This window comes from Nomascus leucogenys, chromosome 18 (genome assembly GCF_006542625.1).
Source record: "Nomascus leucogenys isolate Asia chromosome 18, Asia_NLE_v1, whole genome shotgun sequence".
Lineage (NCBI taxonomy): Eukaryota > Metazoa > Chordata > Mammalia > Primates > Hylobatidae > Nomascus > Nomascus leucogenys.
In genome coordinates this window covers 49,022,829-49,047,323 of record NC_044398.1, presented here as the reverse complement: position 1 = coordinate 49,047,323, position 24,495 = coordinate 49,022,829, and the positions used below count along the sequence as shown (strand labels likewise).

The 24,495-nt window shown below is 37.5% G+C and overlaps 1 protein-coding gene across 1 annotated transcript in view; it reads right to left on the bottom strand.

Moving 5' to 3' along the window:
* ITGB1 (integrin subunit beta 1) overlaps positions 1-24,495 on the bottom strand; it is a 56,143-nt gene that overhangs the window by 7,805 nt on the left and 23,843 nt on the right. The window contains exons 4-15 of the mRNA XM_003276014.3: positions 22,133-22,355; positions 20,439-20,609; positions 18,215-18,453; positions 15,935-16,090; positions 14,634-14,729; positions 14,250-14,339; positions 11,918-12,058; positions 11,560-11,759; positions 3,670-3,908; positions 3,229-3,451; positions 1,996-2,228; positions 151-317 (exon numbers count right to left, since the gene is read on the bottom strand). Of these exons, the coding sequence (XP_003276062.1) occupies positions 151-317; positions 1,996-2,228; positions 3,229-3,451; positions 3,670-3,908; positions 11,560-11,759; positions 11,918-12,058; positions 14,250-14,339; positions 14,634-14,729; positions 15,935-16,090; positions 18,215-18,453; positions 20,439-20,609; positions 22,133-22,355 (2,178 nt within the window). The remainder of the gene's footprint in view (positions 1-150; positions 318-1,995; positions 2,229-3,228; positions 3,452-3,669; positions 3,909-11,559; positions 11,760-11,917; positions 12,059-14,249; positions 14,340-14,633; positions 14,730-15,934; positions 16,091-18,214; positions 18,454-20,438; positions 20,610-22,132; positions 22,356-24,495) is intronic.

The following is a 24,495-nucleotide window of genomic DNA, read 5'->3' as shown; positions in this document are numbered from 1 at the left end:
TAAATGCAAATTCCTCGAGTGAGAAACTTTTGGGGGAATAAAATACTTAAAAAGGACTTTAATAATCAGCCCGACAGCTAATACGTAAGTATTAGGAGTATTACATTTACTTTATGAGCCACTTTGCTTTTTGGATGTTCTGTAACTTACCGTGTCCCATTTGGCATTCATTTTCTCCTTTTCGAATTTAGCAAACTCCCTTCTATCATGAATTATCATTAAAAGCTTCCATATCAGCAGTAATGCAAGGCCAATAAGAACAATTCCAGCAACCACACCAGCTACAATTGGAATGATGTCTGGACCAGTGGGACACTCTGGAAAATAAGAAGGTAATAATGAGCACCACAAAGAGCTGGGCAGTGTCTTATATGAAACACACAGGAATAAACACCCAAGAGAGTGAACGCACACTATCTCAAAGAATCTATAAAATAGCTTTTAGAACTAACAAGTGAGTTTACAAGGTTGCAGAATACATGATCAATGAACAAAAATCATGTATTTCTCTCTATATATAATTTATTTCTACATATTGAAAATATAAATTTTTAAACAGTAATATTTACTACAGAATGAAAAAGCATGAAAAACTTACATATAAGTCCAACAAAATATATGCAAGATTTGCATGTTAAGAATTACTAAACACTGATAAAAAGAAATCTTTCAGACTGAATAAATGGAGAGATATTCCATGTGCAGGAGTTACAAAACCTAATACTGTTAAGACGTCAATTCTTCCCAATTTGATCTATACACTCAATGGTATCCCGCTCAAACTCCTGGCAGAACTTCTGTTGCAATCAGTAAGCCACTTCTAAAATTTACATGGAAGGCAGTGAACTAAGGAAGTGTCTCAAAAACACTTTTGTAAAAGAATAAAGTTGGAAGACCCTGCTTTCAGGGCTAGCTATAAAGAAAGCTACAAGACCATAGGGTATAGCTAACGGACAGACACTCAGATACATGGAACAGAATACAGAGTCAGAAACAGGCCTACACATGTAAGGTAACCTGATGTTCAACAAAGGTGGAGAAAGGACAGTCTTTTCTCAACCAATGCCCCTAGAACAAGTGGACACTGATATGAAAAAAACTGAGCCTTTTGTCACACACTAAGAATAACTCAAAATGAGTTACAGATCTAAATGTGAAACCCCAGAAACTATAAAACTTCTACAAAAAAACAGAGGAGAAAAATCCTTACAATCTTGGGTTAGGCAGAGTTCTTAAAGACAATGTAAAAGCAAGAGCCACAGAAGAAAAACTTGGTAAACAGTACTTAATCAAAATTAAAACCTGTGGTGTTCAAAAGACACTTAAAAAAATGAAATGATAAGGAGACACAGGCTGGGAGACAATATTTGCAAAACACCTAGCTGATAATTCAAAACAGTACAGGACTCTAAGAGTCTGGCAGCTTCTTACAAAGTTAAACATATGCTTACCATATGCTCCAAAATGCCATTCTTAGTATTTACCCAAGAGAAATGAAAGCTTATGTTCACATAAAAACATGTACACTGTGGTAGAAAATTCCAAAGAATCTACAAAAGCCTACTAGGAAAACTAAGATTAAAAAAAAAAGTTTCACCTCCAGAGAAGTTGAACAAATTCAACACTTTATATTAATATCTTTTAACAAATTATCTTTCCCAGTATTCAAGCTTAAATCAAGCTCTAATTTTAAAATCTTCAATCATAAAAAAACTCTTACTATGCATTTGGTGTCAGGCATCATTCTAAGTGTCTTATATAAATCACTGTATTTAATCTTCAAACTCTCCATTTAGAAAACTTAAAAGTGGAACTCTCTTTTCCTTATTTCTTATACAGTTAATTAGATAATATTTTAAGCTTTGAGAGATGAAAAATTTCCCAACTTGACCTAAAATATTCCAACTGGAATCTGTTTCTGGATGTTAGGCCTAAATAAGCAGAAACAAGACATACAAGATATGAAAAGAATGTCTGCAATCATCGCATTTCTACCTGGATTCTCCACAACATGAACCATGACCTCGTTGTTCCCATTCACTGAATATGTAAAATAGAACCAACAGTCGTCAACATCCTTCTCCTTACAATGGGACACAGGATCAGGTTGGACTGGCTGGGGTAATTTGTCCCGACTTTCTACCTTGGTAATGTTAAAATAGGAACATTCCTGTGTGCATGTGTCTTTCTTTTCTCCTTTATTGAAGGCTCTGCACTGAACACATTCTCTGTTACAAAAAACACAAATTATAAAATTTACATTTTATTATTTCAATAAATATTTGCTTAAACATATTTCCCATGCTAAACTCTTGTTACCAAATTGAACAAACAGCTATGAAGGAAGATTTGAATAAATGAAGAGGAATATTACATTTATGGATAGAAAAATTATGTAAAAAGATGCTAATTTCCATAATAAAATTAAAGATTTATCACAGTTCAAATTAAAACCCTATTAAGAAATAAAAGATAGTAAAATAAATTAGCCCTATCACATATTAAATATGTAACATAAAATCATAATAATTTTTTTGTTGTGACGGAGTCTTGTTCTGTCATCCAGGCAGTGGCAGTGGTGTGACCTTGGCTCACTGTAACCTCTGCCTCCCGGGTTCAAGCAATTCTCGTGCCTCAGCCTCCCAAGTAGCTGAGATTACAGGCACACGCCACCATATCTGGCAAATTTTTGTATTTTTAGTAGAGATGGGGTTTCACCACATTGGCCAGATTGGTCTCAAACTCCTGACCTTAAGTAATCCACCTGTCTCGGCCTTCCAAAGTGCTGGGATTACAGGTGTGAGCCACTGTGCTAGGCCAAAATCATAATAATTTCAATAATATGTTACTAGTATAATAATCCTTCAAGAGGAAAAATCTTTAATTTGGCTTAGTTTTGTCAAAAGATAGTAATTAAGAAATTGGTAATGACAAATTAAATTAAATTAAATCTTAATTGCCAAAATAAAGGTTACCATGTAAATTCAATTATCTAGCACATTCAGATCAAAATAATAGTACAACTCTCACATGACACACTTCATACCATGTAATACATACTAGCTGCTGAGAAAGAACTTTTAGGAATTAAAGAGTAGGCTTCCACATGGCAGGCATTTTATTTACAGTATATTTTAATATTGGCACTGTTCTGGTTCTAGTAACAATACAGGCTTAGGAGAGCCAAGAGGAAGTATCAACTATTTCAAGCAATTAGGAAATACTTACTTATGCTCAGCACAGACACCAAGGCAGGTCTGACACATCTCACATGTTTGCCCTTGAAACTTCGGATCTGTACACTTACAGACACCACACTCACAGATGCCCCGGCCATTGCAGATCTGTCCGTTGCTGGCTTCACAAGTACTAGTATCCAAAGAACAGTCACACGCACTGCCAGTGTAGTTGGGGTTGCACTCACACACACGACACTTGCAAACACCATTTCCTGCAATTAAGCATATCATTTCTCAAAATAATGGTAAAAATATACAATCACAGTATTGACTGAAAAGTAAAATAAGCAACAACACGTGAGAAAGTATACCTAGGGGCCGGAGTGACCCTCAAGCTACCCCTTTTCTACTTACGCACCAACTAAACCCAAGATTTTTTGTGGCATTAGATGGGATCACATCTTACAACCACTTCAGGCCCTTTACTTACCTCCACAGATTAAGCCATTGGATCTATCACAGTTGAAATTATCACACTCGCAGAACTTGCCAGAATAAATTTCATTTGTATTATCCCTCTTCCTACAAACACACTGTCCGCAGACGCACTCTCCATTGTTACTGCAGATTTCTGAACTGTTTTCTTTCCTGCAGTAAGCATCCATGTCTTCACTGTTAACTTCGTCTGTGCTGCATTCACAATGTCTACCAACACGCCCTTCGTTGCACCTGAAGAAACATGCCAAAATTGCAATCACACAAAACAAAAATAATTTAAGAGGTTCCAAGATGGCTGAACAGGAACAGCTCAAATCTACAGCTCCCAGCATGAGCAACGCAGAAGACAGGTGATTTCTGCATTTCCAACTGAGGTACTGGGTTTGTCTCACTGGGGTTTGCTGGACAGTGGGTGCAGCCCATGGAGTGTGAGCCGAAGCAGGGCGGGGAATCGCCTCACCCGGGAAGCTCAAGGGGTCAGGGAATTCCCTTTCCTAGCCAAGGGAAGCTGTGACAGACGGTACCTGGAAAATCGGGACACTCCCACACTAATACTGCGCTTTTCCAATGCTCTTAGAAAACAGCACACCAAGAGATTATATCCTGTGCCTGACTTGGAGGGTCCCATGCCCATGGAGCCTCGCTCACTGCTAGCACAGCAGTCTGAGATCGAACTGCAAGGTGGCTGGGGGAGGGGCATCCGCCATTGCTGAGGCTTGAGTAGGTAAACAAAGCAAAAAAAAGCTCAAACTGGGTGAAGCCCATTGCAGCTCAAGGAGGCCTGCCTGCCTCTGTAGACTCCACCTCTGAGGGCAGGGCATAGCTGAACAAAATGCAGCAGAAACTTCTGTAGACTTAAACGTCCATGTCTGACAGCTTTGAAGAGAGCAGTGGTTCTCCCGGCATGGAGTTTGAGATCTGAGAACGGACAGACTGCCTCCTCAAGTGGGTCCCTGACTTCGAGTAGCCTAACTGGGAGACACCTCCTAGTACAGGCCGACTGACACCTCATACAGCCGGGTGCCCCTCTGAGATGAGGCTTCCAGAGGAAGGATCAGGCAGCAACATTTGCCATTCTGCGATATTTGCTGTTCTGCAGCCTCCACTGGTGATACCCAGGCAAATAGGGTCTGGAATGGACCTCCAGCAAACTCCCAACAGACCTGCAGCTGAGAGTCCTGACTGTTAGAAGCAAAACTGACAAACAGAAAGGACATCCACACCAAAACCCCATCTGTACGTCACCATCACCAAAGACCAAAGGTAGATAAAACCACAAAGATGGGGAGAAACCAGAGCAGAAAAGCTGAAAATTCTAAAAATCGAGCACCTCTTCTCCTCTAAAGGAATGAAGCTCCTTGCCAGCAACGGAACAAAGCGGGATGGAGAATGACTTTGACAAGTTGAGAGAAGAAGGCTTCAGATGATCAGTAATAACAAACTTCTCCAAGCTAAAGGAGGATGTTCGAACCCATAGCAAAGAAGCTAAAAACCTTCAAAAAAGATTAGACCAATGGCTAACTAGAATAAACAGCGTAGAGAAGACCTTAAATGACCTGATGGAACCAAACACCATGGCACAAGAACTACATGATGCATGCACAAGCTTCGGTAGCCGATTCGATCAAGTGGAAGAAAGGGTATCAGTGATTGAAGATCAAATGAATGAAATGAAGTTTAGAGAAAAAAAGAGTAAAAAGAAACGAACAGTCTCCAAGAAATATGGGACTATGTGAAAAGACCAAACCTACGTCTGATTGGTATACCTGAAAGTGATGGGGAGAATGGAACCAAGTTGGAAAACATTCTTTAGGATATTATCCAGGAGAACTTCCCCAATCAATTCAGGAAATACAGAGAACGCCACAAAGATACTCCTTGAGAACAGCAACTCCAAGACACATAATTGTCAGATTCACCAAAGTTGAAATGAAGGAAAAAATGTTAAGGGCAACCAGAGAGAAACACCGGTTACCCACAAAGGGAAGCCCATCAGACTGACAGCAGATCTCTCAGCAGAAACCCTACAAGACAGAAGAGAGTGGGGGCCAATATTCAACATTCTTAAAGAAAAGAATTTTCAACCCAGAATTTCATATTCAGCTAAACCAAGCTTCATAAGTGAAGGAGAAATAAAATCCTTTAAGGACAAGCAAATGCTGAGAGATTCTGTCACCACTAGGCCTGCCTTAAAAGAGCTCCTAAAGGAAACACTAAACATGGAAAGGAACAACTGGTACCAGCCACTGCAGAACATGCCAAATTGAAAAGACCATCGATGCTAGGAAAAACTGCAACTAACAAACAAAATAACCAGCAAACATCATAATGACAGCATGCAACTCACACATAACAATATTAACCTTAAATGTAAATGGGCTAAACGCTCCAATTACAAGACAGAGACTGGCAAATCGGATAAATAGTCAAGACCCATCAGTGTGCTGTATTCAGGAGACCCATCTCACGTGCAGAGACAAACACAGGCTCAAAATAAAGGGACAGAGGAAGATCTACCAAGCAAATGGAAAACAAAAAAAGGCACGGGTTGCAATCTTTGTCTCTGAAAAAACAGACTTTAAACCAACAAAGATCAAAAGGGACAAAGAATGCAATTACTTAATGGTAAAGGGATTAATTCAAAAGGAAGAGCTGACTATCCTAAATATATATGCACCCAATACAGGAGCACCCAGATTCATAAAGCAAGTCCTTACAGACCTAGAAAGAGACTTAGACTCCCTTACAGACCTAGAAAGAGACTTAGACTGTCAACATTAGACAGATCAACGAGACAGAAAGTTAACAAGGATATCCAGGAACTGAACTCAGCTCTGAACCAAGCGGACCTAATAGACATCTACAGAAGTCTCTATCCCCAAACAACAGAAGATACATTCTTCTCAGCACCACATCGCACTTATTCCAAAATTGACTACATAGTTGGAAGTAAAGCACTCCTCAGCAAATGTAAAAGAACACAAATGGTAACAAACTGTCTCTCAGACCACAGTGCAATCAAACTAGAATTCAGGATTAAGAAACTCACTCAAAACTGCTAAACTACATGGAAACTAAACAAACTGCTCCTGAATGACTACTAGATACATAACAAAATGAAGGCAGAAATAAAGATGTTCTTCGAAACCAATGAGAACAAAGACACAACATACCAGAATCTCTGGGACACATTTAAAGCAGTGTGTAGAGGAAAATTTATAGAACTAAATGCCCACAAGAGAAAGCAGGAAAGATCTAAAATTGACACCCTAACAACACAATTAAAAGAACTACAGAAGCAAGAGCAAACACATTCAAAAGCTAGCAGAAGGCAAGAAATAACTAAGATCAGAGCAGAACTGAAGGAGATAGAGACACAAAAAACCCTTCAAAAAAAATCAATGAATCCAGGAGCTGGTTTTTTGAAAAGATCAACAAAATTGATAGATGGCTAACAAGACTAATAAAGAAGAAAAGAGAGAAGAATCAAATAGACACAATAAAAAATGATAAAGGGGATATCACTACCAATCCCACAGAAATATAAATTACCATCAGAGAATACTATAAACACCACTACACAAATTAACTAGAAAATCTAGAAGAAATAGATAAATTCCAGGACACATACACCCTCCCAAGACTAAACCAGGAAGAAGTTGAATCCCTGAATAGACCAATAACAGGCTCTGAAATGGAGGCAATAATTAATAGCCTACCAACCAAAAAAAGTCCAGGACCAGACGGATTCACAGCCGAATTCTACCAGAGGTACAAAGAGAAGCTGGTACCATTCCTTCTGAAACTATTCCAATTAATAGAAGAAGTGGGAATCCTCCCACACTCATTTTATGAGGCCAGCATCATCCTGATACCAAAGCCTGGCAGAGACACAACGAAGAAAGAGAATTTTAGACCAATATCCCTGATGAACACCGATGCAAAAATCCTCAGTAAAATACTGGCAAACCAAATCCAGCAGCACATCAAAAAGCTTATTCGCCATGATCAAGTTGGCTTCATCCCTGGGATGCAAGGCTGGTTGAACATAGGCAAATCAATAAACATAATCCATCATATAAACAGAACCTGAGACAAAAAACACATGATTATCTCAACAGATGCAGAAAAGGTGTTCGACAAAATTCAACAGCCCTTCATGCTAAAAACTCACAATAAACTAGGTATTGATGGGATGTATCTCAAAATACTAAGAGCTATTTATGACAAGCCCACAGCCAATATCATACTGAATAGGCAAAAACTGGAAGCATTCCCTTTGAAAACTGGCACAAGACAGGGATGCCCTCTCTCACCACTCCTATTCAACATAGTGTTGGAAATTCTGGTCAGGGCAATCAGGCAGGAGAAAGAAATAAAGGGTATTCAATTAGGAAAAGAGGAAGTCAAATTGTCTCTGTTTGCAGATGACATGATTGTATATTTAGAAAACCCCATCATCTCAGCCCAAAATCTCCTTAAGCTGATAAGCAATTTCAGCAAAGTCTCACGATACAAAATCAATGTGCAAAAATCACAAGCATTCCTGTACACCAATAACAGACAGAGACCCAAATTATGGGTGAACTCCCATTCACAACTGCTCCAAAGAGAATAAAATACCTAGGAATACAACTTACAAGGGATGTGAAGGACCTCTTCAAGGGGAACTACAAACCACTGCTCAACGAAATAAAAGAGGACACAAAGAAATGGAAGAACATTCCATGCTCATGGATAGGAATTATCATTATGATGAAAATGGCCATACTGCCCAAGGTAATTTATAGATTCAATGCCATCCCCATCAAGCTACCAATGACTTTCTTCACAGAATTGGAAAAAGCTACTTTAAAGTTCATATGGAACCAAAAGAGCCCACATTGCCAAGACAATCCTAAGCCAAAAGAACAAAGCTGGAGGCATCACGCTACCTGACTTCAAACTATACTACAAGGCTACAGTAACCAAAACAGCATGCTACTGGTACCAAAACAGAGACATAGACCAATGGAACAGAACAGGGCCCTCAGAAATAATGCCACACATCTACAACCATCAGATCTTTGACAAACCTGACAAAAACAAGAAATGGGGAAACGATTCTCTATTTAACAAATGGTGCTGGGAAAACTGGCTAGCCATATGTAGAAAGCTGAAACTGGATCCCTTTCTTATACCTTAAACAAAAATTAATTCAAGATGGATTAAAGACTTACATGTCAGACCTAAAACCATAAAAAGCTTAGAAGAAAACCTAGGCAATATCATTCAGGACATAGGTATGGGCAAGGACTTCATGAATAAAACACCAAAAGCAATGGCAACAAAAGCCAAAATTGACAAATGGGATCTAATTCAACTAAAGAGCTTCTGCACAGTGAAAGAAACTCCCATTAGAGTGAACAGGCAACCCACAGAATGGGAGAAAATTTTTACAATCTATCCATCTGACAAAGAGCTAATATCCAGAATCTACAAAGAACTTAAACAAATTTACAAGAAAAACTCAAACAACCCATCCAAAAGTGGGAGACGGATATGAACAGACACTTCTCAAAAGAAGACATTTATGCAGTCAACAGACACATGAAAAAATGCTCATCATCACTAGCCATCAGAGAAATGCAAATCAAAACCACAATGAGATACCATCTCACACCAGTTAGAATGGCCATCATTAAAAAGTCAGGAAACAACAGGTGCTGGAGAGGATGTGGAGAAATACGAACACTTTTACACTGTTGGTGGGACTGTAAACTAGTTCAACCATTGTGGAAGTCTGTGTGGCGATTCCTCAGGGATCTAGAACTAGAAATACCATTTAACCCAGCCATCTGATTACTGGGTATATACCCAAAGGATTATAAATCATGCTGCTATAAAGACACATGCACACGTATGTTTATTGCGGCACTATTCACAATAGCAAAGACTTGGAACCAACCCAAATGTCCAGCAATGATAGACTGGATTAAGAAAATGTGGCACATATACACCATGGAATACTATGCAGCCATAAAAAATGATGAGTTCATGTCCTTTGTAGGGACATGGATGAAGCTGGAAACCATCATTCTGAGAAAACTATAGCAAGGACAGAAAACCAAACACTGCACATTCTCACTCACAGGTGAGAATTGAACAATGAGAACACTTGGATACAGGGTAGGGAACATCACACACTGGGGCCTGTTGTGAGGTGGGGGTAGGGGGGAGGGATAGCATTAGGAGATATACCTAATGTAAATGACGAGTTAATGGGTGCAGCATACCAACATGTCACATGTATACATATGTACCAAACCTGCACATTGTGCACACGTACCCTAGAAATTAAAGTATAATAAAAAAGAAGAATAATAATAATCTTGGAGGGAAAAATAATAATAATAATAATTTAAAAGAGAAAAACTGGGAAAGTAAAACTATAAAAAATCTCTTCAAGCTCCCAATCTATTAGGTGGGCAGGTTCATGCCACAAGTCACAGTCGTGTAGTAAAGTGTACACACATGTGCAAGCAGGGACAAATATATGCAGGCACACATGCACATTCCAGCCACTCAAGTTCATATGGAATATATGCAAGAGTCTAGGGAAAAAATTTCTTCAGGAAAGTAACCATTTTGGTCAAGACAAAAATGTAATCTACCAATAAATAGTGAATGACACGTGGAAAGGCAGAATAAACTTAATTTTAAAGAGTATGCTTAGTTACATTTTCAAATGGTATGCTATTACATTTACTATTCCAGGTGAACTAAATTTAAAGCAATGGTCTGTTAACCTAAAAAAATACAATAAACACATGCAAAAAAGTGTATGGAAGTTGAAGAAAAACATACTGTGTATACCACTTAAAATATAACTAGTATACTATTTAAAAATAAATTTACCCTACATGTGCAGACTTTTCAGGTTCCCTGTGTATTTTTAGAACACATAATGCTCATGGACACTGACTGCACTGATTCTGTATCTCGTAAAAATATAAAGGAAAGAAAGGGAAAGTATTTTCAAGATAATCTTTTTGGTTAAATGACATTTCACTAAAAATGGACCTGCATGATTAAAACACGATATGTACAACATGGAAGATAAAGAAACTCTAACATTTAAATTGTTACTTAGCACAGACAATTAAAAATTGATAGTGAGCTACAGCTATGTATTTCTTTCATGGTCAACAGCCTTCTAAGCCTAGTCATTTGGGACTGACACTGGATTAAACACTCTCCCCTCTTCCTGTTCTTTTACGGAGAAAGATGTATTCAAAGTATACTCAGTTTTTAATTTTCAATTACAAAAAGTAACCACAATGTGAAAATAAAATCTGAAGTAATTTTGTTAGTTTTCTTAGTATTAGATTCTACATACTGAAAATACTATTTTCTCTTTTGTATTTTACAACACATATTTTTAAAAAATTATTCCAACAATGCAGAAGTACATGTAGTACAAGACAAACATCTTCTATTGCTTCATAATTCCATTTCCCAGATGAATCGCCATCATCGGTTTGATGTTTTTCCAAAACATTTTCCTATAAACATATTTTACACAAGCTTATTTTGTTCTAGAAAATTCAGATTCCTCTCACATGAGAGAAACGCTACCTTAACAATTTGTTGAATATACTTCTTTCATGGCTATAAAATCTTTTATTTTAAAGAGTAATCACTTTAAGAAAAAAAGGCAGGAAGGAACTTTCTATAAATATCACACACAAGATCATCAAACTGATCTTGTGGTGAGCAACCGTGGTTGGAAAAAATAATTTGCTCCAAATAGAGAGATATTCTCTGGATGTCCCAAAATATGACCTGCCTATACTCTCTAAACCAATGTAGCTCTGTCATTGTCTGACAACACCCAGCTTACCTGCACGCGCCACACTCAAATGTCCCGTTTCCTTCATGACACTTGGGACTTTCAGGGATGCCTTCGCTTTGGCATTCACATTCACAGATGTACTGAAGAATAACCTCTACTTCCTCCGTAAAGCCCAGAGGCCTAATTTTAAAGCTGTCAGAATCCTTTTTTGGACACTTATTTGAAGTTATGCTAATTTCAAATTGAACCTTGAAGGGAAAAAAAGATTAACAACCAACTAAGCAATTTAAATCTACTAAAAAACATTTCAAAAAGTTGCTCACTTATTTTAATGTTTCTCAAAGTATAAACTAAATTTGCTTATAAATAACCAATGTTTTCTAAGAAAATGCTTTATACAACTTACCTCATCTCCAATGGAAATATTGGAACATTTTCTTCCATTTTCCCCTGTTCCATTCACCCCGTTCTTGCAGTAAGATTTGTAACTTATTGTTACTCCTTCTGACAATTTGCCATTTTCCAAAATGACTTCTGAGGAAAGGGACTAAAAGAACGCCTAATTATACACAGGAAAAGTCAAACAAAATGCTACTTGAATGCATAAAACCAATGGATAAATAAACTGTTCAGAAAAAAATATATTTCAATAAAATATTTACAAGCCAAATCCAATTGAGTAACTAGAAAACACAGAGGCCAGAGAAACAGGTTTTAATTAATAAGGATCCAATCTTTAAAATAAAACACACAATTGAAAAGAGTATTCCTGTTTTAACCACTGAGTTAAAATACTCAGGATCACACAGTGCAGAGGGCTGTTACTAATTAGGAGGAGTCTTAAGAATGTGGAATAGGCCGGGCATGGTAGCTCACGCCTGTAATCCTAGCACTTTGGAAGGCCGAGGCAGGTGGACTGCCTGAGCTCAGGAGTTGGAGACCAGCCTGGCCAACACAGTGAAACCCGTCTCTGCTAAAATACAAAAAAAAAAAAAAAAAAAATTATCCGGGCATGGCAGCATGCACCTGTAATCCCAGCTACTCGGGAGGCTGAGACAGAAGAATCGCCTGAACCCAGGAGGCAGGGGTTGCAGTGAGCCAAGAATCACGCCACTGCACTCCAGCCTGGGCAACAGAGTGCGACTCCATCTTAAAAAAAAAAAAAAAGAAAAAAAAAAAAGAAAACGAAATTAAATGCTGTCTTCCTCATTGGCAAAATGGCATTTCTGTAGTCCTACCTCTCTAGCTAACTAGGACTAGGGTAAACAATCAACTATGCAGTCTAGGAACAAATTTGCTTAAGGAATCATTGTAGCCCAGCCAAAAAACAAAAAAAAAAACAAAATGCCCCAAGAAGGAAGGACTCAAGCCAGGGCTTGTTTAACGTATGAGACTATTCAGGACAAATGGAGAAGGGTACAATGGCAAGCTATCTCTTGTTCACACCCCTGAAAGAACAGGAGTTAGGAAAATTATCTAAGACAAGGGAGAATGAGAAAAGCTGTGGAACAAGTAAAATCTTAAAAACCTTTATAAAAACCCCTCCAAATCAGGCCTTTCCAAACCATTATGGTACCCCCATAAAAAAGGGAAGCCTCATATGGTGGGCTGGCCTTTCCAAAGCGTTATGGTACCCCCATGACATGAAGTAAAAATGTCTAAAATTAAAGCTGCCAAAGGGTTAGGGGGATGGGGGATGAAAGTGGTGCACGAGGCACACAAGGGTTACCATAATATTACAATTGCCTTCAGATTATTTAAATGATTATTAATTAAGGCTAACTCGGTGTGATTAAAGTACACTGAATTATGCTCAAAAAGGATAAGCCAGGCCGGGCGCGGTGGCTCACGCTTGTAATCCCAGCACTTTGGGAGGCCGAGGCGGGTGGATCACGAGGTCAGAAGATCGAGACCACGGTGAAACCCCGTCTCTACTAAAAATACAAAAAAAAATTAGCCGGGCATGGTGGCGGGTGCCTGTAGTCCCAGCTACTCGGAGAGGGTGAGGCAGGAGAATGGTGCGAACCCGGGAGGCGGAGCTTGCAGTGAGCTGAGATTGCGCCACTGCACTCCAGCCTGGGCGACAGAGCGAGACTATGTCTCAAAAAAAAAAAAAAAAAAAAAAAAAAGGATAAGCCAATTCCTCTTTAATTTCAATTCAACTTCCTCCCATCTGTGAGGGGAAAACAACACTATAAATCTTTTTGAAATAGGCAAATCACACGTATATTTACATTTTTATATATTTTATGGTATATGTATATATGAGTGTGTGTGTACCTCCTGAAATAGAAACCTATATCCTCTGAATATATGGGAAGAGAAGAATTGGCAAAAAAAAATTTCCTAGCACAATTCATTAGAATAGATGACTCTCTATATAGATGACTCTATAAAGGATATTTTGGGGAGGAAAAAGATTGGAGAAATCCTGTAAGTTTAAATGTAAGTTATGTTTTACAATTGCTTTCTAACAAGGAGATCTATTCCTTAATGATAAACAAACAGTTATTTGGAAATACTCCCCACACGCCTTTATCACATTTTCACTGTTTAGGCTATGAATCTTGCTTTTGTAAGACAATATGTATAAAGTTTTTCCTCTAGATACAGAATTTAAGTTTTTTTGTAGTACTTTGGGCTCACTAAAGTGTGTATGAAGGAAGTTTTACTTTCTTTGAACAAAGTATTCTCAACAGGGTATTGTCCAAAACTGATCTTATTTAAGATGTACTCACATTGTATGCATCAATGATCAACTGAATTACATTGCTAGAATTTGCAGATAATGTTCCTACTGCTGACTTAGGGATCAAGTTTTTCAGCTCCTGCAATTAAAAGATAAAACACGTAAAATACAACTACTATTCATTCAACCAATTAGCATCCACTGAGCAACTTTTATCTTTAAATGCCAGTTCCCATGTTTCCTCCTAACTTTAGGAGTCAAACCTAGAAACCAGTTTTATAATATGTGATTAAAAATTAATATAAACCACTTCTGTAAAATTCGGTTTGCCTATCTGGTGGCATTTTCCCACATTTCAATTCAGACATGATTTGTCTCTAACAACTCAACCAAAAGTGTTTAGAATTTTGTTCTTTTTATCTCACACATTTACCTTGTAAACGGGCTGAAATTCTTCAGTAACTGCAAAAATCGTCTGAATATTATTTTCACTCAGTTTCTGGACAAGGTGAGCAATAGAAGGATAATCCTAAGAAATCAAGTAATATAATTTAGTATGTAAATACACCCTTATAATCTCTTCTAGTTTTTCAATCTAGTCATACATGCAAGATTATGCATAACTCGATTACAAGACTGCTTTAGATAACTAGATTACATATATAATCCATATATAGCTAGATTACATCTAGTTGCATACATATAACTAGATTACAATAAATCACATTTATTAATACTGGCAATCTTTCAAAAGTGGAGTGTCTGATTCTTTTGCATCTAGAAGAGTGGATCAGCATGACCAACACAGAAAAATAGCCACAACCAAGGGTGCTATGGCTTGTTTAATCCCACAGGTTAAGACCTAGTTAGAGGCAGCCCAGAGAATGCCCTCCCCACAACGAGCTGCTAACAGGTTCACACATCAATGGCTAGTTAAGAAAAGAGGTGTAAGGCTAGGCACTACCTGGAATGCTACTTGCTTCGGCTGTAACAGCAGGGACTAACCTTAAATTGCAAACACTCTAGTAAAAAGTTGAAAGTAATAACAATATAGGAATTAGTATTTGCTGAAGATTACAAGACTGCTTTCAAATAACAGTATCAAATATAAACTGCTGAAGTGAGTCGTGTGTATACATGAATTGCTAATCCTCTTTACTTTCATGTACGAACAAAAAATTCCATATTTAAAAGGTTTTAAATAGTAAGATTATCTATGTATATTAAATATAAGGACAATGAAATTAAAGAATAGTCAGTAATTAAATATTCTATTATCTACAACTTAAGAAAAAGACCAAGATTTACCATTTGGATTTCCTCTAGAACTTGAATGCTTTGCAAATATTTATTTTCAATAAAGGCAGAGTGACTGCTTTTAAAAATCGTATAAGACAGAGTATGAGACTAGATAAATTATTTATTTAGAAATAGTACTGACTGTGTTACCAAATGCTGTGGGCGGGGAGTTGAAGCAAAGAGTGAAAGTGGCATCTGGGCATCCCTTTCCCACCCCAGTGAGGCCCTTGTCTGAGCAGAAGGAAGCAAATACAAAGCTGCATCTTCACAAACAGCAACACTAGCTTTCCTGCACTTTCAGTCAGGACCCCTGCTTACCAAAACAACAAAACCTCAAACCCTGAGAAACCCCAAGCCAGTCACCCACAAGCTCTTAGTATTAAACATTAAAATCCAACATAAACACATTCACTGTGTAAGGAACTAAGCACTTACATAATAATGGCTCATTGTGTACATATTATTTTCCAGGTGACATTGTCCATCATTTGGTAAAACAATGCCACCAAGTTTCCCATCTCCAGCAAAGTGAAACCCAGCATCCGTGGAAAACACCAGCAGCCGTGTAACATTCCTCCAGCCAATCAGTGACTTGAAAAGAAAAGGATTTCAATTTTAAAACACTATTCACGGTAATTCAACAAAAATCCTTTAATTTTCATACAGGCCACCATGTATTTTTAACCTAATTCTGTATTTTCTGTGTCTTCTCTTTATACAATGCTAATTATCTTGCTGAGAAATGCACAAAGCCCGCTGAATGAAGCTCTTCCATCCCATTTAAAACCATATCTTGCCTGACCATCCATCTCTCTCAATCTCTCAGTTCTTTTTAAAAAATTGTTTTTTGTCTGTTTGTTTGGTTTGGTTTAGTTCTGCTTATTATCATATCTCCAGCAGCCAGCAAGCCAGCACACTGCTTGGCAAGCAGTGAGCACTCAATGGGCATTTGCTGAATAAATGAAAGTGTCTGAGCCTATCCTTACTTTACTCCACTGCTGCTGTCTTGTCCCCATCCACCCATCTCTGCTCTATGTTCTATGCCACACACCTTTATCAGCCCACCATATGAGATTTCCTTTGTTTATAACAGAAATAATTATCTTGTTTAAGGATAACTTCACCCATTCTAACTCTTCAATCAGTACTGTTTATGTGCTCATTTGCTTTATTCCTGCCCTCTTCCAATAAAGAATCTAAAGTAATCGTAAAATCTTCTTGTCACTATGGTAATTTATAATTATAAAATCATAGGACTATAGGAATTTACTTGCTTTAGTTAATTTATTTAATACGTCTGTTTAGATCTTCATAAGACTGTAAAATCCTTTAAGGTGGGAATCACATTTATTAATACTGGCAATCTTTCAAAAGTGGAGTGTCTGATTCTTTTGCATCTAGAAGAGTGGATCAGCATGACCAACACAGAAAAATAGCCACAACCAAGGGTGCTATGGCTTGTTTAATCCCACAGGTTAAGACCTAGTTAGAGGCAGCCCAGAGAATGCCCTCCCCACAACGAGCTGCTAACAGGTTCACACATCAATGGCTAGTTAAGAAAAGAGGTGTAAGGCTAGGCACTACCTGGAATGCTACTTGCTTCGGCTGTAACAGCAGGGACTAACCTTAAATTGCAAACACTCTAGTAAAAAGTTGAAAGTAATAACAATATAGGAATTAGTATTTGCTGAATGCTCATTGGTACTTTATACAGACGGATGCATTTTAACTTCACAAGAGCCCTATGAGGTAGATACTATTATTAACATCCTTTCTTAAAGAGAAGAAAACAGCCCTAGAGAGGCTAAGTAAATTGCCCAGCATCAGTGGTGATAGAAAAATTCTTAATTACTATACATATTCCTTCACTTATTATTTTGGGCATCAATTAGCACCTTAGCAAATTGACTGAAAAATAACCATTAAGAGGCCTCTAAAATCAAAGAAGGTCATCTAGAGAATGGGGGCACTGGACGGAACAAAAATGAGACAAGAGTAGGTACGCAAGACAAACTTGACCTGACAATGTTTTCTAGTTTCAGCCTCAGCCACATCATTAAAGTGTCATTTCAAAATATGTAGCTGCTACATGGATCATAAAATACCAATTATTGATCCAATAGGGATGGGCTTGCTACTGAAAATCTTACAATTAAAATTAGAAATATTGTATCACTTCTCAAAATACATCTATTCATATAGCTTAAAAACTAGAGCTTAAAAAGTTCTTTCTTTTTGAATTACTAAGACACAAGAGAAAGATGCGTCTTTCAAAAACAGTGAGAAGAAAACTGACCAAAGGAAAATGATACAAGATACTCTCCCTTTGAGCAATTTCAAGGTTCCTGGTGATGCCTCAGATAATAACATCAATTCTATCTCTGGTACAAAGCCAGAAAGTTAGGACACATAGGCTTTTCTAAAATCCAGACCACCAGCTACAGTACAGAGAGGATGCCCCACTGTTTCAAATGGTTAGCATTCTGTCTTTTAAAAACCTGCAATGAATAAACTAACTGTGTGGTTTGCATAAAGATTAAATATGCTTTTATAAAGGCACTTTATGTATAGAGGCAATTTAAGGATTTACTTAAATTACTTCCCTAAGATAATCAGAAAATTAAGGTAAATTTTTCTATTAACATAGTAAAATCACACTTAAAATTCACACACATAATAGAAACAATACCCCTCATAGGAAATGAATGCGCTTACTCCACAAACTGCAACTTGCATTATGGCATCGAAACCACCTTCTGGAGAATCCAAATTTCCAGATATGCGCTGTTTTCCAACAAGTTCATTAAATACTTCTCCTTTATTAGTAAGACTGAGTACATTTTTGTAGCTAAATGGGCTGGTGCAGTTCTGTTCACTTGTGCAAGGGTTCCTGAGCTTAGCTGGTGTTGTGCTAATGTAAGGCATCACGGTCTTTTCCACAAATGAGCCAAATCCTGTAAAGAAAAAAATGGTACATAAATGAATGAATGGATGGATAGATGGAAAGACAGAGACTTGCATTGTTTAAAAAATTCATCTATGTTACCAAATGTAGGTTACTATGGACTGAATGTCTGTGTTACCCCAAAATTCCTACACTGAAAACCTAATTTCCAACATGATGGTATTAGGAAGTGGTTCCTTTGGAAGGTGATTAGATCATGAGGGCAGAGCCCTCATGAATGGGATTAGTGACTGATACAGTTTGGGTATTCGTCCCCGCCCAAGTCTCATGTTAAAATGTGAACCCCAATGTTGAAGGTACGGCCTGGTGGGAGGTATTTGGATCATGGGGGCAGATCAATCCCTCATGGCTTGGTGCTATTCTGACCATAGTGAGTGAGTTCTCATGAGATCTGTTATTTAAAATTGTGTGGCACCTCCCCCCACCTCTTGCTCCTGCTCCCACCATGTGAGAAGCCTGCTCCCCACTTTGCCTTCTGCCATGATTGGAAGCTTCCTGAGGCCTCCCCAGAGGCCTTGCTGATGCTAGCGCCATGCTTCCTGTAGAGCCTGCGGGACCATAAACCAATTAAATCTCTTTTCTTCATAAATTACCCAGTCTCAGATATGTCTTTATAGCAACGTAAGAATAGACTCCTACAGTGACCTCATCAAAGAAGCCCCAGAGAGCTGCTGTCCCTCTGCTGCTATGTGAGTACACGGCAAGAAGGTATCATCTAAGAACTCAGAAGAGGGCCCTCACCAGATGCTCAATCTGCCTGGGTCTTAGACTTCTCACCTCCAGAGCTGTGAGAAACAAATTTCTGTTTTTCATAAGCCACCCAGTATATAGTATTTTCTTAAAGCAGCACAAATGGACTAAGACCTAAGTCAATCTTTTTATTTTGCCTCCCTACTTTAAAAATAACTCACATTCATTTTCTTGGCACACCAGCTCTCAATAATGACATGCTGAACAAATGAATAAATAAATATTCTAGAATTCTGGCCATTTTAAAAAAGACTAATTTGGTAGAAGCTCCCTAATGCCATGGTCCTTGAATTATGCTTGCAGAATAAAAGAACATTTTAAGCAAGTGCTATTTTTTAATGTTTCCACTAAAATAGGGCTAATTTTTGAAAGGCAGCTCTTAGGCCTCATAACTGTCAAATCTTTCTAATATTCTGTTGCTAAACCTCTGCAGCAACAGGAGTGGAGAGAAGCAGGCAAAAAAGAGGTTAAGCTGGGGATGCATGAAATGGGAAAAATAAGGTTTGAAAAGCAGATCATCATCATATGAAAAATCCAGGTCTAAGGTGAGATCAGGCTGTATAGGCAGGTGCAGACATACTAATTAGTAATTAGATAAAATGTGGGTACTCAACACATGTTTATAAAATAAGTCAGAAGGGCCAGGAGTGGTGGCTCACGCCTGTAGTCCCAACACTCTGGGAGGCCAAGGCAGCTGGATTACCTGAGGTCAGGAGTTCGAGACCAGCCTGGCCAACATGGTGAAACCCCATCTCTACTAAAAATACAAAAAATTAGTTGAGCGTGGTGGCAGATGCCTGTAACCCCAGCTACTCGGGAGGCTGCGGCAGGAGAATCACTTGAACCCGGGAAGCGGAGGTTGCAGTGAGCCGAGATCACGCCACTGCACTCCAGCCTGGGCAACAAGAGCTAAACTCTTAAAATAAAAATAAGTCATAAGTCATAAGATAAATGATCAAGTTAGTGTGAAAATAAGCATGCAAGTCATTATCTATGAGGTACAAGCTGTGTCAAACAGTAGCATCCAGTGACAGAGGAACAAGGTGGCAGAAAAGATTATTAAACGTGTGACTGGAACATCAACTTCCACTCAGAAAAGGCTAAAAAACTGGCCTGTTTATCTCACAAGTATGTTGTGAGTAACAAAGGAAGAAAATATAAAACAACATCTGAGAATTGCCAAGACTTTATAATGAAAATGGTCAATGTTCCCAACATTCCTACCAATTCTGAAGTCCGAAGTAATCCTCCTCATTTCATTCATCAGATCTGTTCCAAGACTTTTTACATTCTCCAAATCGTCTTTCATTGAGTAAGACAGGTCCATAAGGTAGTAGAGGTCAATGGGATAGTCTTCGGCTCTCTTGAATTTTAATGTAAATGTCTGTGGCTCCCCTAATTAGACAAGAGATTAGAAAATGAAGCTTACCTGTTGGCAATCAAACGCAAACGAGAAAAACCAAATAAATGTGGTTTACATGGTAAACACAATAAAATAAAACATGTTGTCATAATTTTTACAAAAACCTGGGAATTCCATAAGTAACTCAATGGGTATGAATTCAGTTTCATTCAACAAATACTTAAAACACCAGGCCTTCAGGATGCAAAGATAAAAAAGACATTCCCAATCCACAGTGGACAAAACAGACAAAAAAAGTCAGTTTATAAGAGAAGAAAACAAATAGAACACCATAGATTAGTCTGGGGAGGGCAAGGCAGAACACGTGATAGGGTACAACTGACTTTTTAGACACTGAAGTTGTGAACCCTGTTCTGTGTGTAATGGGATGCCACTCCCTGCAAGTGAATAACATGATCCGATTTTTACTTTAGAAAACCTGGCAGAAAGCTTTAAAAATAAATTACTGAGGCAAAGAGACTAGCTAATCTACAAAAGAAACCCAGAGAGAGATGATGAAGGAGGAGAAGAGAGAGATACAAGAGATGTTAATGTGATTTACTTAGGAAATACAGGAGAGAGGTTTGGATGAAAATGTAATTAAAATTTTAACTTGTAGTTTTCTCTATATAGATTTCTAATAGGCAGTTGGAGAAATGGGTTTGGAGCTCAAGAAAAAGTCTGTGTTGCTGCAGCATATAATTGGTTTTAAAGCCATGAGAGGAAAGCTGACATTTAGGTGGACTGCAAAAAGGGAGGAAGAAAAAAGACACAAAAAGAGAGGCCTGGAAGGCAATGGTAGGAGACACAAAGAAAAACCGAGGAGTGGTATCACTGATCAAGGGGACAGCATTTCAAAAAGTACAAAGTGTTACTTGGTACAGAAGAGTTTAAAAAAAAAAAGCCCTGACAAGGGTCCCCTGGGGGTCTGCAGACTGAAGGCGATGGTGGAGCTTTGCTAGAGCAGACTGAGGAGGAGCGGGCTGACCTGGTTGAGGAGGGGCCGGGAGGGAAGTCAGGGGACAGGGCCACTCTACCATTCTCCTGACAAGAAAGGTCGGAAACCAGAAAAGGGAGGAAGAGGACTTGTTTTTTCCTTCATGTTTAGATGTGGGACTGACAGACATAATCACAAAAACCTTAACAGTTTAATAATACTAAACAAATACAAAGGAAAAGAACAGGTTAAAATGTTGCTTTTATAATATATTATGTAATTAGACCAGAGGATGAACACTTTCATTTTTAAAACTCACTAAAGCTAATTAATACTTTCTGAATCTTTAACAAAATTTACTTTGAACATTAGGCAACATTTAATATTATTCCAAGTATATATGTCTTACAATTGTTATATCTGCAAAATATTTTCTAAAATTTAAACAATTCCACATTTTTGAGTGCCAGTCCACATGTAAAAACGAGCCTTCAACAGAAACTGGTCAGAGTTTGCATAAAGCTGGTGTTGAATGCCTCAAGTAAACATGCAGGTATTCACAGAATTGGGCTTCCATACCTGATCTTAATCGCAAAACCAACTGCTGGGGTTGGATCTGAGTAATATCCTCTGGCTTGAGCTTCTCTGCTGTTCCTTTGCTACGGTTGGTTACATTTTTATTTTTCTTTATATCTTTGGAGCCTCTGGGATTTTCTATGTCATCTGGAGGGCAACCCTTCTTTTTTAAGGCTTCTAAGTCATCACATCGTGCAGAAGTAGGCATTCCTTCCTGTAAAAATGTCTAAATGACATATAAAATACAGGTATAAATGAAAAGTGTAATGGTCAAACCTTTTTACATAATGATTGCAAATAAGCAATTAAGTTGCAAAACATCAAATCACATCTAATGTACCTCAGTTCTGGCTTTTAAACAAAATGCTCCCTTCATCCAAACTGTGGTAAGTGTTCTTGTTAAAAAACAATCATTTCCAAGAAAGTAATATATTTCCCAGAACTGATCCAAGTGTTCATAGTAAATGCTCTATCTTGTAATTCAGAGTATCTAATCAAAAGCAATTTTCTTAGCGAAATCACTAATTGAGCATGGTTAATGGCTACTAATAATGTATACATACACCCAAATATCAGATCATTTCTCCAAAATTTCCCTTTGAAAAGTCCTTACAAAGCGTCTCATATTATGTGGCACTCTCCCCATCGCAATATGCTGAACAACCCGATGTTTAGGGAAAACAGATGAGCTTAAAAACATCTCAATTAATTATGGCATTTTTTAAAAGGACAACACGAAATTTAGCACAGATTAAATAAGTATTCCCACAGGTTTGAAAAAACTTCAAGTATTAGCTATTATTGTAAATAAGTTTTTAAAAAACTTTTAAAAAGCAAAATAGTAAGTATATGACTAGGGTAAAGGTCCTAATGGCAGGTAAATTTCAAAAAAGGAAAAAAGGTCCTAATGGGAGGTGAATGGATATTTGCAGTAGTAAAATTTCTAGTAATGACAAAGATTTTAAATGTGCTATACGTCAGACAACTTAGAAATAAAAATTTAATCAGATAGCCGAAAAGTACCTTAGCGAATTCAAAAACACTGCTGTTAAAGATCTATATAAAGACTGTGAATAAAGGTGTTTCATGAAATGTGAAAATGGGGGGGAAAGAGTGACATTATATATGGTATTTATTTATCAAATATCAATTTAATGGTGCTGTATAAAGTAACAGTAAGTGAAGATATTTAAAGAATACACAATGGTTTTTACATAACATTTTTTAAGAGAAACATCACACTAATGAGAGTATTTATGTAATCAACAACTGGAAGGGAATACCAAGAATCAGGTAATTCAAAGCTGCACTACTTTTATTTATTAAACCTAAACTACTACCTACCAAAGCACAAGATCCTAGTGAATTACACATTTCTAAATACTAATCAATCCAGGAAATTTACGATCATGACACCCAAATACAATTTCACTGAATAAATTCAGAAAGCCTTTAAAGTTTTAAGAATTATGCTCCAAAGCTCAAAGGCTAAGATAATCCTCAACTACAGATAAACTATAGTCCCCATAAAATGCATACGTTAACAATAATAGCAGCTACCACTTATTTAGAAGTTTTTAAGTGAAACTGCTTTAAGTTCATCAATTCTAATTATTGTAACAATAGATAAAGCAGATATTATCATCCTCATGTTCAGATATGAAAACCAAGAGCTTCAGTTACATAAGCCTTGCCTGAGACAAACTCACAACATTCCATATTTCCTCCACTGTTGCCAGTGTAATCTCAACACACCACTTTTAGAAAGCACCATTAGAAAATTTTTGAAAAAAAAACAAAACCTCTCATTTTTTCTTTCATGTGGTCAAACCATACGACATATCTGACATTTGACCACTTAGGCGTACAAAAACTGGCCCTTGAAACTTGGGCCCAAATGCCTGCATGAAAACAAAATCAACAACCCCTTGATCTTCTGATATTAGTTATTCATTCTGTGAATAAATTATACAACCTCAAAATGACTTCTCCTTACCTTCTCTTTTGATTTATTCATTCATTCATTCATTCATTGACTCATTGAACGTTTAGTAGGCTTTGTGGAAGGTACCATATTAGCAAAAGTATAGAGATGACAAAAGTGAATAAAATCCAAACCCTAATTAACCTCAATAAGCTTATATTGGGATGCAAATCAATTCCAGTAGTTCAACTCAAGTATAATTAGGAAGGTTAATTTATACCTCCCCATCAAAAAAGGGGAAATCTAAAACAGTCAAACTAAATGACTAGGATTTTTTTGAAGGTTCTCCAGTAAAAATATAATATGTGCCACAAAGATGAGCTACAAATGTATGTATTTTAAAATTGTTTAGTAGCCACACTAAAAAAAGAAAAAGAGAAAA